Below are 13,792 nucleotides of genomic sequence, written 5' to 3' on the forward strand. Positions count from 1 at the left end.
GAATGCTGAAATGGCTATATTAATATAGGATATGTCATGCTAATACTAATCAAAAGGGCTATATTAACATCTGATAAAATAAATTTCAGAACAAAGATCATCACAAAGGATTAAGAGGGCCATTTCATAATGATAATAGGGTCATTTCAATGAGAGGACATGCGTTAGTTGCTTAGTTGTGTCCGACTCTGTGTGACCCCATGGACTGTAGCCCACCAGGCTCCTCTCTCCATGAGATTCTCTAGGCGAGAATACTGGAGTAGGTCGCCATTCTCTTCTCCAGCGGATCCTCCAGACCCAAGAATCAAAGCCAAGTTTCCTGCATGGTAAGCAGATAATTTTTTAATTTAACTATAGTTGATTTACAATATTATGTTAGTTTCAGATGTTCAGCTTCAGGTTCTTTTTCATTATAGGTTTTTACAAGATATTAAATATTGTTTCATGTGCTATACAGTAAATCCTTGCTGCTTATTTTATATATAGTGGTGTGTACCTATGAGCCTGGTAGGCTGCCGTCCATGGGGTCGCTAAGAGTCGGACACGACTGAGCGACTTCACTTTCACTTTTCACTTTCATGCACTGGAGAAGGAAATGGCAGCCCACTCCAGTGTTCTTGCCTGGAGAATCCCGGGGAGCCTGGTGGGCTGCCGTCTATGGGGTTGCACAGAGTCGGACACGACTGAAGTGACTTAGCAGTAGCAGTGTATCTATTAATCCCATATCCCTCATTTCTCTCTCTGCCTCCTCTTTCCCCTTGGTAACCATAAGTTTGTTTTCTATATTTGTGAGTTTGTTTCTGTTTTGTAATTAAGTTGATTTGTATTATTTTTTCAGATTCTACATATCAGTGATATCACACAATACCTGTCTTTCTCTGTTTGACCTGTTTTACTTAGTATGATCATCTCAAGGTCTGTCCAGTTGCTACAAATGGCAATGTTTCATCCTCTTTCATGGCTGGGCAATATTCCATCGTGTATGAATTCACTCCATCTTCTTTATCAGTTCACCTGTTGATGGACATTTAGATTGCTTCCGTGTCTTGGCTGTTGTAAGCAGTGCTGCTATGAACACTGGGGTATATGTATCTTTTTAAAAAATATTCACTTATTTTTGACTGTGCTGGGTCTTAGTTGCAGTACACGATATCTTCACTGAGGCGTGTGGATTTCTGTCCAGTTGTGGCGCCCAGGCTCCAGAGCGCGTGGCCGCTGTGGTTGGCGGCAGGCAGGCTTCGTTGTCCCACGGCATGTGGGATCTTAGTTCCCCAACCAGGGACGGGACCTGAGTCTCTTGCATTGGGAGGTGGATTCTGAACCATGGAACCACGGGGGATATCCCTGAGGTATATGTAGCTTTTTAAATTAGAGTTTTCATCATTTCTGGATATATGCCCAGGACTGGGATTGCTGGATCATACGGTAACTCTATTTTTAGTTTTATAAGGAACCTCCATACTGCTTTCCATGGTGGCTACACCAATTTACATTCCCACAAGTAGTTTAGGAGGGTTCCCTTTTCTTCACACTCTCTCCAGAATTTATTATTTGTAGGCTTTTTGATGATGATTCTGACTGGTGTGAGGTGATACCTCATTGTAGTTTTGATCTGCATTTCTCTAATAATTAGTGATGTGGAGCATATTTACATGTGCCTGTTAGCCATCTGTATGCCTTCTTTGGAGAAATGTCCATTTAGGTCTTCCAAAGAGGACATAATTCTAAAGGTTTATTTGCAAAGCTTCAAAATACATAAAACAAATACTGGTAGAAATAAACATTTAAAAGTACAGTCAGAGATTTAAACACTCCTCTCTCAACAAGTGATGAAATGAGAGAAAATCAGTAAGAATATAGAAGGTTTGACCAGCACTATTAACTAATTTGACATATATACATAATACATATTTGTATTATGCTTGGACTTCCTTGGTGGCTCAGTCGGTAAAGAATTTTTCTGCAATGCAGGAGACCTGGGTTCAGTCCTTAAATTGGGAAGATGCCCTGAAGAAGGAAATGACAACCCACTCCAGTATTCTTGCCTAGAGAACTCCATGGACAGAGGAGCCTGGCTGGCTATAGAACATGTGGTCACAAAGAGTTGGACATGACTAAGTGACTACCACTTTCTTCATATTTATATTATATAGTTTTCTATGTGTGTATTAAAAGACTCTTGCTGCTTGGGAGAAAAGCTATGACAAACTAGACAGGACATTAAAAAGCAGAGACATTACTTTGCCAACAAAGGTTCATATAGTCAAAGCTATGGTTTTTCCAGTAGTCATGTATGGATGTGAGAGTTGGACCATAAAGAAAGCTGAGCACCGAAGAATTGATGCTTTTGAACTGTGGTGTTGGAGAAGACTCTTGAGAGTCCTTTAGACTGCAAGGAGATCAAACCAATCAATCCCAAAGGAAATCAATCCTGAATATTCATTGGAAGGACTGATGCTGAAGCTGAAGCTCCAATACTTTGGCCACCTGACGTGAAAAGCCAACTCATTAGAAAAGACCCTGATGCTGGGAAAGATTGAAGGCAGGAGGGGAAAGGGATGACAGAGGACAAGATGGTTGGATGGCATCAGTGACTCAGTGGACATGAATTTGAGCAAACTCCAGGAGATGGTGAAGGACAGGGAGACATGGTGTTTTGCAGTCCATGGGGTCGCAAAGAGCTGGACATGACTGAGCCACTGAAAAGCAACAGCATGTGCACTGTTATCTGTGAAAATGATTATTTCTTCCTTTTTAACCCTTATACCTGTTATATAATTTCTTGTTTATTGCATTGACTAGAATTTCCAGTACAATATTAAGTAGTGGTGATAGAGACATCCTTCTCTTGTTTCCTATCTCAGAAGTAGGCTTTTGATAGTTTTGCACTTATCAGATTAAGGAAATTTTCTTCTCTTCCTACTTGCTAAGAGTTTTTTTTTTAAAGATCATGAATCGGTGTAGAATTTTTTCAAGTTCTTCTGCATCGACTGAGATAATCAGATGCGTTTTGTACTTTATTCTGATGAAGAGACAAGTAACTATTTGATTTTTCTAATGTTAAATAAGTCTTGTACTCCTGGAATAAACCCAATTTGGTAGGTATGTACTATTCTTTTATATATTATTATATTGGCTATGCTAATAATTTGGTTTAAATTTTTTTTCCATTTCTGTTCAACAGAGAGACTGACTTGTATTTTTCTTTTCTTTGTAATATCTCTATCATGTTTCAATATCAAGGTTATAATAGCCTCATATAATGGATTGGGAACTGCTTCTTTTCTTTCTCATTTTGGAAGAGTTTCTTGAATAAGGTTTATATCTCTCCTTTAAATATTTGGAAGAATTTACTAGTGAAGCCATCTGGGCCTGGGGTTTTCTTTGTGACTAGGCTTTCAATTACTGATTCAATTTCCTTCATGGATATGGAACTAGGCAGATTTTTAAATTTAGGTAAGTTGTGCTTTTTAAAGAATTTTCTCAATTTTTCCAAATTTACAAATTTAGTCATATAGTAATTAATAACATCCTCATTATCTTTTTAAAACTTTTTAGTGGAGGCGCAACATGCAAAGTGCACACATCTTACAGCTTGATGAATTTTTTTTCCAAATCTATATATTTTATTATATAGTTACACCCAATTGTGTTTTTGATATATACTTTTGACTTGAGGACATCTGTAAAACCAGTACATTAGATAAATCCTGAAATTCCACTAGCTCTAAGCTATTTAAATATTGCTTATACAAAGTATTTGGGGTGGGGGGGAGGTGGACAAAGGCTTATTTACAAAATGGAAGTCAGATGCAGCAAACTTATGATTACCAGAGGATACAGGGGAGAAGGATACCTTGGGAGATTGACACTGGCATGTACACACTACTATACATAAAACAGATAAGAGTAGGAAATGGCAACCCACTCCAGCATTCTTGCCTGGAGAATCCCATGGACAGAGGAGACTGGCGGGCTACAGTCCGTGGGTTTGCAGATAGTTGGACACAACTGAAGCAACTTAGCATATAACTAAAAAACTGTATAGCACAGGGAACTCTACTCAATACTCTGTAATAGTCTATATGACAAAAGAACGAGTGGATATCTATGTATAACTCATTCACTTTGCTATATACCTGAAACTAACACAACATTGTAAATCAACTACACTCCAATAAAAATATAAAAAAGTATTAAAGGAAAGCCAGCACTATATAAACAGCATACACTTAAATAAAGATGAATGTTTAACATACAGAGTAATGTTTTTTATTCACTGATAAGCTAAAGGTCCATTTCAAGATGTTTCTTTCTTTTGTATGCGTAATTAGTTTTATTAGCAAGCAAAGCCCTGTGAAGGATGGCATCATCTAGTCCTCAGACTCAGATTCATCTTCATCTTGACTAATCTGGAAGTAACGAAGCTCATAAGTCTCCTTGTCAGATGCAACCACACGAAGCCAATCACGAAGATTGTTCTTTTTAAGGTATTTCTTGGTAAGGTACTTCAAATACCTTTTAGAGTACTGTTTCTCAGAAACGACTATGATTTTATTCTTGAAGCGTTCAATGTGAACGACATTCCTAAAATTTCCAGTTTTTCCATTCACTTTAACCTTCTCCCGCAGAAACTGTTCAAAATTTCCCGAATCAAAAATTCCATCTTCTACTGGATGAGTAAGATCCAAATTAAACTTCCAGGTTGACTTCTTAGGCTTCTTGTCTTTCTTCGGCTCCATCTTGAAGGCTTGCCGCGCGATGCGAGAGGAGCTTGATGAATTTTTCCCTTGGCATATGGTGTAACCACTCCCAGATAAAGATGTAGAACTTTTAAATTTATTTATTTTTTGGTCACACGGTGCACAGTGTGTGAGATTTTAGTTCCCTGACCAGGGATTGAACCTGGGCCCTCTGCAGTGAGAGCATGATGTCCTAATCTTTACTGGATAACCTGGGAATTCCCTTCTTTTTTGTTATATCCACTATTTCATTTTATTATTTCAGTTCAGTTCAGTTGCTCAGTCGTGATTAACTCTTTGTGATCCCATGGAGTGCAGCACACCAGGCTTCCCTGTCCATCACCAACTCCTGGAGCCTACTCAAACTCATGTCCATCATGTCGGTGATGCCGTCCAACCATCTCATCCTCTGTTGTCCCTTTCTCCTCCCGCCTTCAATCTTTCCCAGCATTAGGGTCTTTTCCAATGAGTCAGTCCTTCAGATCAGGTGGCCAAAGTATTGGAGTTTCAGCTTTAGCATCAGTCCTTCCAACGAATATTCAGGACTGATTTTCTTTAGGATGGACTAGTTGGATCTCCTTACAGTCCAAGGGACTCTCAAGAGTCTTCTCCAACACCAAAGTTCAAAAGCATCAGTTATTCTGTGCTCAGCTTTCTTTATAGTCCAACTCTCACATCCATATATGACCACTGGAAAAACCATAGCTTTGACCATATGGACCTTTGTTAGTAAAGTAATATCTCTGGTTTTTACTATGCTGTCTAGGTTGGTCATAGCTTTTCTTTCAAGGAGCAAGAGTCTTTTAATTTCATGGCTGCAGTCACCATCTGCAGTGATTTTGGAGCCCTGCAAAATAAAGCCTCTCACAGTTTCCATTGTTTCCCCATATTTGCCATGAAGTGATGGGCCTGGATGCCATGATCCTAGTTTTCTGAATGTTGAGTTTTAAACCAACTTTTTCACTCCCCTCTTTCAGTTTCATCAAGAGGCTCTTTAGTTCTTCTTAACTTTCTGCCATAAGGGTGGTGTCATCTGCATATCTGAGATTATTGATATTTCTCCTGGCAATCTTGATTCCAGCTTGTGCTTCATCCAGCCCAGCATTTCTCATGATGTACTCTGCATATAAGTTAAAAAATCAGGCTGACAATATACAGCCTTGACATACTCCTTTCCTGATTTGGAACTAGTCTGTTGTTCCATGTCTAGTTCTAATTGTTGCTTCTTGACTTGCATACAAATTTCTCAGGAGGCAGGTCAGGTGGTTTGGTGTTCCCATTTCTTGAAGAATTTTCCACAGTTTGTTGTGATCCACACAGTCAAAGGCTTTGGTGTAGTCAATAAAGCAAAAGTAGATGTTTTTCTGGAACTCTCTTGCATTTTCAATGATCCAGCAGATGTTGTCAATTTGATCTCTGGTTCTTCTGCCTTTTCTAAATCTAGCTTAAACATCTGAAAGTTCACGGTTCATATACTGTTGAAGCCTGGCTTGAAAATTTTGAGCATTACTTTACTAGCGTGTGAGATGAGTGCAATTGTGCAGTAGTCTGAGCATTCTTTGGCATTGCCTTTCTTTGGGATTGGAATGAAAACCGACCTTTACCAATCCTGTGGCCACTGCTGAGTTTTCCAGATTTGCTGGCATATTGAGAGCAGCATTTTCACAGCATCAGCTTTTAGGATTTGAAATAGCTCAGGTGGAATTCCATCACCTCCATGAGCTTTGTTTGTAGTGATGCTTCCTAAGGCCCACTTGACTTTGCATTCCAGGATGTCTGTCTCTAGGTGAGTGATCAAACCATCATGGTTATCTGGGTCATGAAGATCTTTTTTGTATAATTCTTCTGTGTATTCTTGCTACCTCTTCTTAATATCTTCTGTTTCTTTTAGGTCCATACCATTTCTGTCCTTTATTGTGCTCATCTTTGGATGAAATGTTCCCTTGGTATCTCTCATTTTCTTGAAGAGATCTCTAGTCTTTCCCATCTTATTGTTTTCCTCTATTTCTTTGCATTGATCACTGAGGAAGGCTTTCTTATCTCTCCTTGCTATTCTTTGGAACTCTACATTCAAATGGGTATCTTTCCTTTTCTCCTTTGCCTTTAGCGTCTCTTCTTTTCTCAGCTATTTGTAAGGCCTTGTCAGACAACCATTTTGCCTTTTTGCATTTCTTTTTCTTGGGAATGGTCTTGATCACTGCCTCCTGTATAGCATCACGAACCTTCGTCCTTAGTTCTTCAGGCACTCTGTCTATCAGATCTAATCCCTTGAATCTTTTTGTCACTTCCACTGTATAATTGTAAGGGATTTGACTGAGGTCATACCTGAATGGTCTACTGGTTTTCCCTACTTTCTCCAATTTAAGTCTGAATTTGGCAATAAGGGGTTCATGATCTGAGCCACAGTCAGCTCCCAGTCTTGTTTTTGCTGACTGTATAGAGCTTCTCCATCTTCGGCTGCAAAGAATATAATCAGTCTGATTTTGGTGTTGACCATCTGGTGATATCCGTGTGTAGAGTCTTCTCTTGTGTTGTTGGAAGAGGGTGTTTGCTCTGACCAGTGCATTTATTATTTAGACTCCACGTATCAGTGATACCATACAGTATTTGTCTTTCTTTGTCTGACATTTCATTTAACATAATACCCTCCAAGTCCATCCATCTTGCTGCAAATGGAAAAATTTCATTCTTTTTTTTTTAATGGCTGAGTAGTAATCCATTGTATATATATTCCACAGCTTTTTAATTTATTCATCTGTTGATGGACACTTACATAGCTTCCTTATCTTGACAGTTGTAAATAATGGTGTTATGAACACTGAAGTGTGTGTATCTTTTCAAATTAGTGTTTTTGTATTTTCTGGAAATATGCCCAGGAGTGAAATTGCTGAGTCATATATTAGTGCTATTTTTAGTTTTTTTGAGAAACCTCCATTTTGTTTTCCACAGTGGTTGCACCAATCTACATTCTCACCAATAATATATGAGGGTTGGTCCATATTCTTTTGAATCTGGTTTCTTTCACTTAACATTATGTTTGTGAGATTCACCCATTTTATTATATGCTGCAAAATTTCATTCATTTTCATTGTTGTATAACATTTCATTGCATGAGTGTTATACAATTTATCCATTCTACTATTGATGGACACTTACCTTTTTTTCCCCAGTTTTTGGCTCTACATTTTTTTTTACTAGAAATATACTTCATATTTCTCATGTATCTAGGAGTGGAGTTGCCATATCATAGGGTAAGCTATGTTTATCTTTCATGAAAGTTGTCAAGTAGATTTCCAGAGTGATTATGTCAATTCACACTCCCATCATAAATTCTAGGTTTTAAAAATTTTAGCCATACTTGCATTGGTATTTCACTGTGGTTGTAATTTGCATTTTCCTGATGCCTAGTGATATGAGCACTTTTTCATATGTATCTGTTGATATTTGAATATTCTCTTTTTAAAGTGTATTCAGGTGTTTGGTTTTTTTTTATTGGCTTGCTTGATTTTTAAAAGTAATTAGTAAGAACTGTTCATGTGTTCTGTGGTTTGCGTTTTCAGCTTTCTTTATGGGGTCTTTTTTATTTTTCAAATTTCTTTATTTATGACTACATTGGGTCTTCATAGCTGCTTGAGGGCTTTCTCTAATCTCAGTGAGTGGGGGCTACTCTCTAGTTGAGGTGTACAGGCTTCTCATTACGATGACTTCTTTCATTGTGGAGCACGGGCTCTAGGCACACAGGCTTCAGTTGTTGTGGGTAGTGGGCTCCAGAGTGCTGGCTCAGTAGTTGTAGTTCAGGGATTTAGTTGCTCTGCGGCATGTGGGATCTTCCTGGACCAGGGATCGAACCCATGTCTTCTACATTAGCAGGCAGATTCTTAACCACTGGACCACCAGGGAAATCCTATGGTATCTTTTGATGCACAGAGTTTTTACATTTTTTTTATTAACTTTTTTTTGGCTGCACCATGCAGCATGTAGGATCCTAAGGTCCTTGACTAAGGATTGAACCCACGCATCCTGCACTGGAAGTGTGGTATCTTAACCACTGGACCACTGGAGAATTCCCGAGGTTTTTAATTTTAATGAAGTCAAACATATCAATGCTTATTTTATCTCTAGTGTTTATTGTGCCTTGATTAAGAAATATTTGCCTTCCCCAAAGCCATGTAAATTCCTTTCTGAAATCTTTTTTTTCAGAAGCTTTATTTGTTTTCTCTTCCACATGTATATCTATGATCCATCTCAAGTAAAATTTTGGATATGTTAGCGGTAGGAGCCAAAGTTTCATTTTTCCTATGTGGATATTCTATTACATTAGCACAATTCATTGGAAAGTACCATCTTTTCCCCCACTGAATTGCAGTTGTGCATTTGCTGTATATTAGATAATGATATATGTGCTGGTCTGTTTCTGGGCTATATTCTGTACCAATGGTCTATTTGCCTACCCTTGTGCTAATATATTACTGTAGATTTCTCTATCATCTATCTCTTTTTTTTTAAATTAATTTTTGGTCGTGCTGGGTCTTCATTGCACAGGCTTTCTCTAGTTTTGGTGAGTGGGACTACTCTTCGTTGGGGTGCACAGGCTCCCCATTGCAGTGGCTTCTCTTGTTGCAGAGTCTGGGGGCTCTTGGCACTCGGGCTTCAGTAGTTGTGACTCTCGGGCTCTAGAGCACAGGCTCAGTAGTTGTGGCACACCGGTTTCAGTTGCCCGCAGCATGTGACATCTTCCCAGACCAGGGATGGAACCTGTGTCCCCTGCATTGGCAGGCGGATTCTTATGCAGAGGACCACCAGGGAAGTCTTATTTATTGCTTGTAATAAGTGCTGCTACCCGATCCTGTAAGTCTTTCAACTTTGCACTTCAAGATTTCCTTGGTTAATCTAGTGCTTTTGCATTTCCATGTAAATTTTAGAATCAATTTGTCAATATCTGCAAGAGGTCCTTTCAGGATTTTGATTGGTATTTCATTCAATTTATTCAAAATTAAGAGAATAATTGACATCTTTACAATATTAAATCTCCTGATTGTGAACATGGTATTGCCAGTTAGGTCTTCTTTCATTTCTCAGACCAGTTTCTACTTTTCATTAGTATTTTGCACATCTTTTGTTATGTTTATTTCTACATATTTGATTTTTATGTTGTACTTTCTGTTAAACACTATTTTCTAATTATTTATTGTTAGTATATAGAATATTAATTGATTGGATATCGATCTTGTGTCTAGAGACCTTGCTAATTTGACTTATCAGTTCTAATAGTTTATCTACAGGTTTGGCTAGATTTTCTACATACAAAGTTATATCATCTATTAATTACAGTTTTGCTTTTTTTCATTCTAACCTTCATATCCTTTCCTTGCCTAATTGCACTGGCTAAAATCCAATGTCATGTGGAATAAATGCCTTGTTCTTAAATTAAGAGAAGAACTTTCAATATTTTTCGTTAAGTATGAAGCTAACTGTAATTTTTTTAACCAATGGTTTTAAGCTCCTTGAGTGAGTGGAAGTCGCTCAGTCGTGTCCGACTCTTTGTGACCCCATCAACTTTTCAGTCCATGGAATTCTCCAGGCCAGAATACTGGAATGAGTAGCTTTTTCCTTCTCCAGGGGATCTTCCCAACCCAGGGATCGAATCCAGGTCTCCCACATTGCAGGCAGATCCTTTACCAGCTGAGCCACAAGGGAAACCTAAGAATACTGCAATGGGTAGCCTATTCCTTCTCCAGGGCATCTTCCCAACCCAGGAATTGAACTGGGGTCTCCTGCATTGCAGGTGGATTCTTTACCAACTGAGCTCTCATATCCTAAAACAATTTGTATATAATTGACATGCTACTTATATATATGATTAAAGTTTTATTGAAGCCTAATTTGCAATAAAATGCACAGATTTTCAAGTATATAGTTTTGACAAAAGTATATATATCTCATATGTATATTACTACCTCTAATTAAAAAGTAGAACATTTCCATCACCCTAGTAAGTTCCCTTATGCCCCTTTTCAGTTAATCTCCAGAGGAGGACTTTCCTGGTGATCCAGTGGTTAAGAATCTACTTTGTAATACAGGGGACACCAGTTCAATCCCTACAACTACTGAAGCCTGTGAGCCCTAGACCCCGTGCTCTGCAACAAGAGAAATCTGCAAACTATGGCTAGAGAGTAGTCCCTGCTCACCGCAACTAGAGAAAGCCTGCATGCAGCAACAAAGACCTCAAAATAAATAAGTAAACAAAATAAAACAATAAAAATAACCAAAAAATATTCAAAAGAAACTACTGTTCTTATCCTTCTCCCCACAGGTTGAAATTTGCCTATTTTAGAACCTCATATAAATGGAATCATTCAATATGTACTCTCTGTGTCCGGCCTTTTTACTAATCATAATATTTAGAAATGTATCATATTCTTGCATGCAACAGTAATTAATTCCTTTTTATTGATGAGTACTTTTCCATCTTATGAATTTCTCACAGTTTATTTATTCACTTACCTGTTGATGAACCTTGAGTTGATTCCAGTTTGGGGCTATTCTGAACACAGGTGCTATTAACATTCTTGTACAAGTCTTTGTGTGGACATATGTTTTCAGTCCTCTTGGATAAGACCTAGGCATGCTGGATTATAGAGTTGACATATGTTTATTTGCCCAACTATTTTCCAAAGTGGTTGTACTATTTTACATGTAGGAGAGTTCTAATCGTTTGCATCTTCTCAATATGTAGTATTTTCAGACTTTAATTTTAGTTATTTTGATATGCATACTGTTGTGCTTTTAGTTTGAATTTCACTGGTGACCGAGGACCTTGAACATTTTTTCATTTGCTTATTAGCCATTCCAGTATCTTTCCTGAAGTGCCTCTTCAAGTCTTTTGCCTATTTGAAAAATGGATTGTTTGTCTTTCTATTACTGAGTTTTGCAACTTATTTTCTTATTCTGTATGTAAATTTTAGATCAGATATATGTTATGATTATTTTCATAATCATATCATCACTCAGTGACTTCGTTTTTATTGGGATGATATCCTCATTTGGTGAGGATCATTTGGTGAACAGAAATTAAAATTTTTAAAGAATATTTTTTTATTTGGCTGTGCCAGGTCTTAGTGGTGGCACACAGAATCTTTGATCTTGGTTGTAGAATGCGGGATCTTTAGTTGTCGTAGGCGAACTCTTAGTTGCGGCATGTGGGATCCAGTTCCCTGACCAGGGATGGAACCCAGGCTCAATGCATTGGGAGCGTGCAGTCTTAGCCACTGGACCACCAAGGAAGTCCCAGAAATTTTAATGAAATCCATTTATCATTTTTTTTTCTCTTTTATGGTTAGAACTTTTTGTCCTAAGAAAATGTTTCCTACTCTGAGGCTGCAAAAAGATTCTTCTATGTCTCTTTGTAGAAGCTTTATAGTTTTAGCTTTTGATATTTAGGTTTATGACCTATTTTGAATTAATCTTTGTGCATGGTGTGAGGTGAGGGCTGGGGCTTATTTCATTGTTTCAGCATCAGAACTTTCATTTTCCCATTGAATTGCCTTTTGGCTTGTCAAAAACTGATTTTCATCATATGTCTATGGACATGCTGTCCACTGATCTATTTGTCTATCCTACACTACTACTATACTATCTTAATTGTCGTATCTTTGTAGTAAGTCTTAAAATCTGATAGTGTAAGTTTTCTAAGTTTGTTCTTCAAAATTGTTTTGGTTATTTTAGGTCCTTTGCATTTCCCTACACATGATAGAATCAGTTTGTCGATTTCTATTTTTAAAAATCTGCCAAGATTTTTTTATGATGGCACTGAATCTATCCATCAACATAGGAATCATGACACCTTAACAATGTATCTTCCAGTCTATGAACATGAGATGTCTCTTTATTTGTCTTTTATTTCTTTAAGTAATATTTTGTATTTTTGGTGTAGAGATCTTGCACATTTTCCATGAAATTTGTTTATTAGTATTTAATGTTTTTTTATATTGTCAATGGTATTTTTAAATTTTAATTTTCCTGCTGTCAGCTTATAGAAAGACAATTGATTTTTGTATGTTGACAATGTTGTTGCTAAGTTCACTCATTAGCTCTAATAGTTTTTATAGATGCTTTAGGATTTTGTATGTACACAATCATGATTTACTTCCTCTCCAATCATTTCTTCAAGTTGTTTTCTTTCTTTATTGAGCTAGCTAGTATAATGTTGAGATAGAAGAAATAAAAGGAAATCTCTTCATTTCTTCCAAGTATTAGGGGAAAAGCACTCAATATTGCACTATTTAATATGATATCAACTATAGGGGTTTTTCTGGGATAATGGTTATCAAATTGAGGAAATTTCCTTTTATTTCAGTTATCTAAGAGTTTTAAAGTTTATGAATGGGTATGAAATTTTGTCAAGTGCTTTTTCTGAGTCTATTGAAAATGGTCAGGTAGTTTTTCTACTTTATTTTGTTAATATGATGAGTTACATAGGTTGATTTTGGAATAACAAACCAACTTTCATTGCTGGACAAAACTGCATTTGGTCATTACTATGAATAATAATAAATAAATATGAATTTGATTTGGTATTTTTGTGTAGGATTTTTGTGTCTCTGTTTTTTAGAGATATTGGCCGTAACTTGCCTGTCTTGTAAGAAGCTTATCAGGTTTTGGTACCAAGGTTATTCAAGTCTTAGAAAATGAGATGAGAAATGCTCCTTTTTTCTCTATTTTCTGAGTTTGGGTAAGGTGGTATATGTCTTGCTTAAATGCTTGGAAGAATTCTCCAGAAAAGCCATCTGGGCCTGGAGTTATCTCTGTGGGAAGAGTTTAAATGAAGAATTCAGTTTCTTTACTAAATGTAGGCCTCTTGTAACCTCAAAATTCAGAGTATTCTTTTGATATTTTTGGATATTCCTGTGACAGTTTTGGTAAGTTGTGGCTTTTTCTTTTGGAGGAATTTTCCCATGTTACTAAAATGTTCAAATGTTGACATGAGGTTGTTTTTAATATCCTTGTATTATTTTTTAACATCTGTAGGGTCCATAGTAATGTTTTCATTT

The 13,792-nt window shown here is 37.1% G+C and overlaps 1 protein-coding gene across 1 annotated transcript; it reads right to left on the bottom strand.

Annotated features, from left to right (window-relative positions):
* Positions 1 to 3,603: 3,603 nt before the first annotated feature.
* On the bottom strand, positions 3,604 to 4,746 carry LOC129651273 (60S ribosomal protein L22-like 1). The gene has a single exon (XM_055579986.1). It carries the CDS (start codon positions 4,740 to 4,742, stop codon positions 4,374 to 4,376), a length of 369 nt encoding a protein of 122 aa, XP_055435961.1. The 5' UTR covers positions 4,743 to 4,746; the 3' UTR covers positions 3,604 to 4,373.
* Positions 4,747 to 13,792: the final 9,046 nt, after the last annotated feature.

Source organism: Bubalus kerabau, chromosome 4, assembly GCF_029407905.1.
Source record: "Bubalus kerabau isolate K-KA32 ecotype Philippines breed swamp buffalo chromosome 4, PCC_UOA_SB_1v2, whole genome shotgun sequence".
In the NCBI taxonomy this organism is placed as follows: Eukaryota; Metazoa; Chordata; class Mammalia; order Artiodactyla; family Bovidae; genus Bubalus; species Bubalus kerabau.

Excerpts from the sequence above, each read along its gene's own strand:
- LOC129651273 (XM_055579986.1), bottom strand. The coding sequence starts at position 4,742 with ATGGAGCCGAAGAAAGACAAGAAGCCTAAGAAGTCAACCTGGAAGTTT.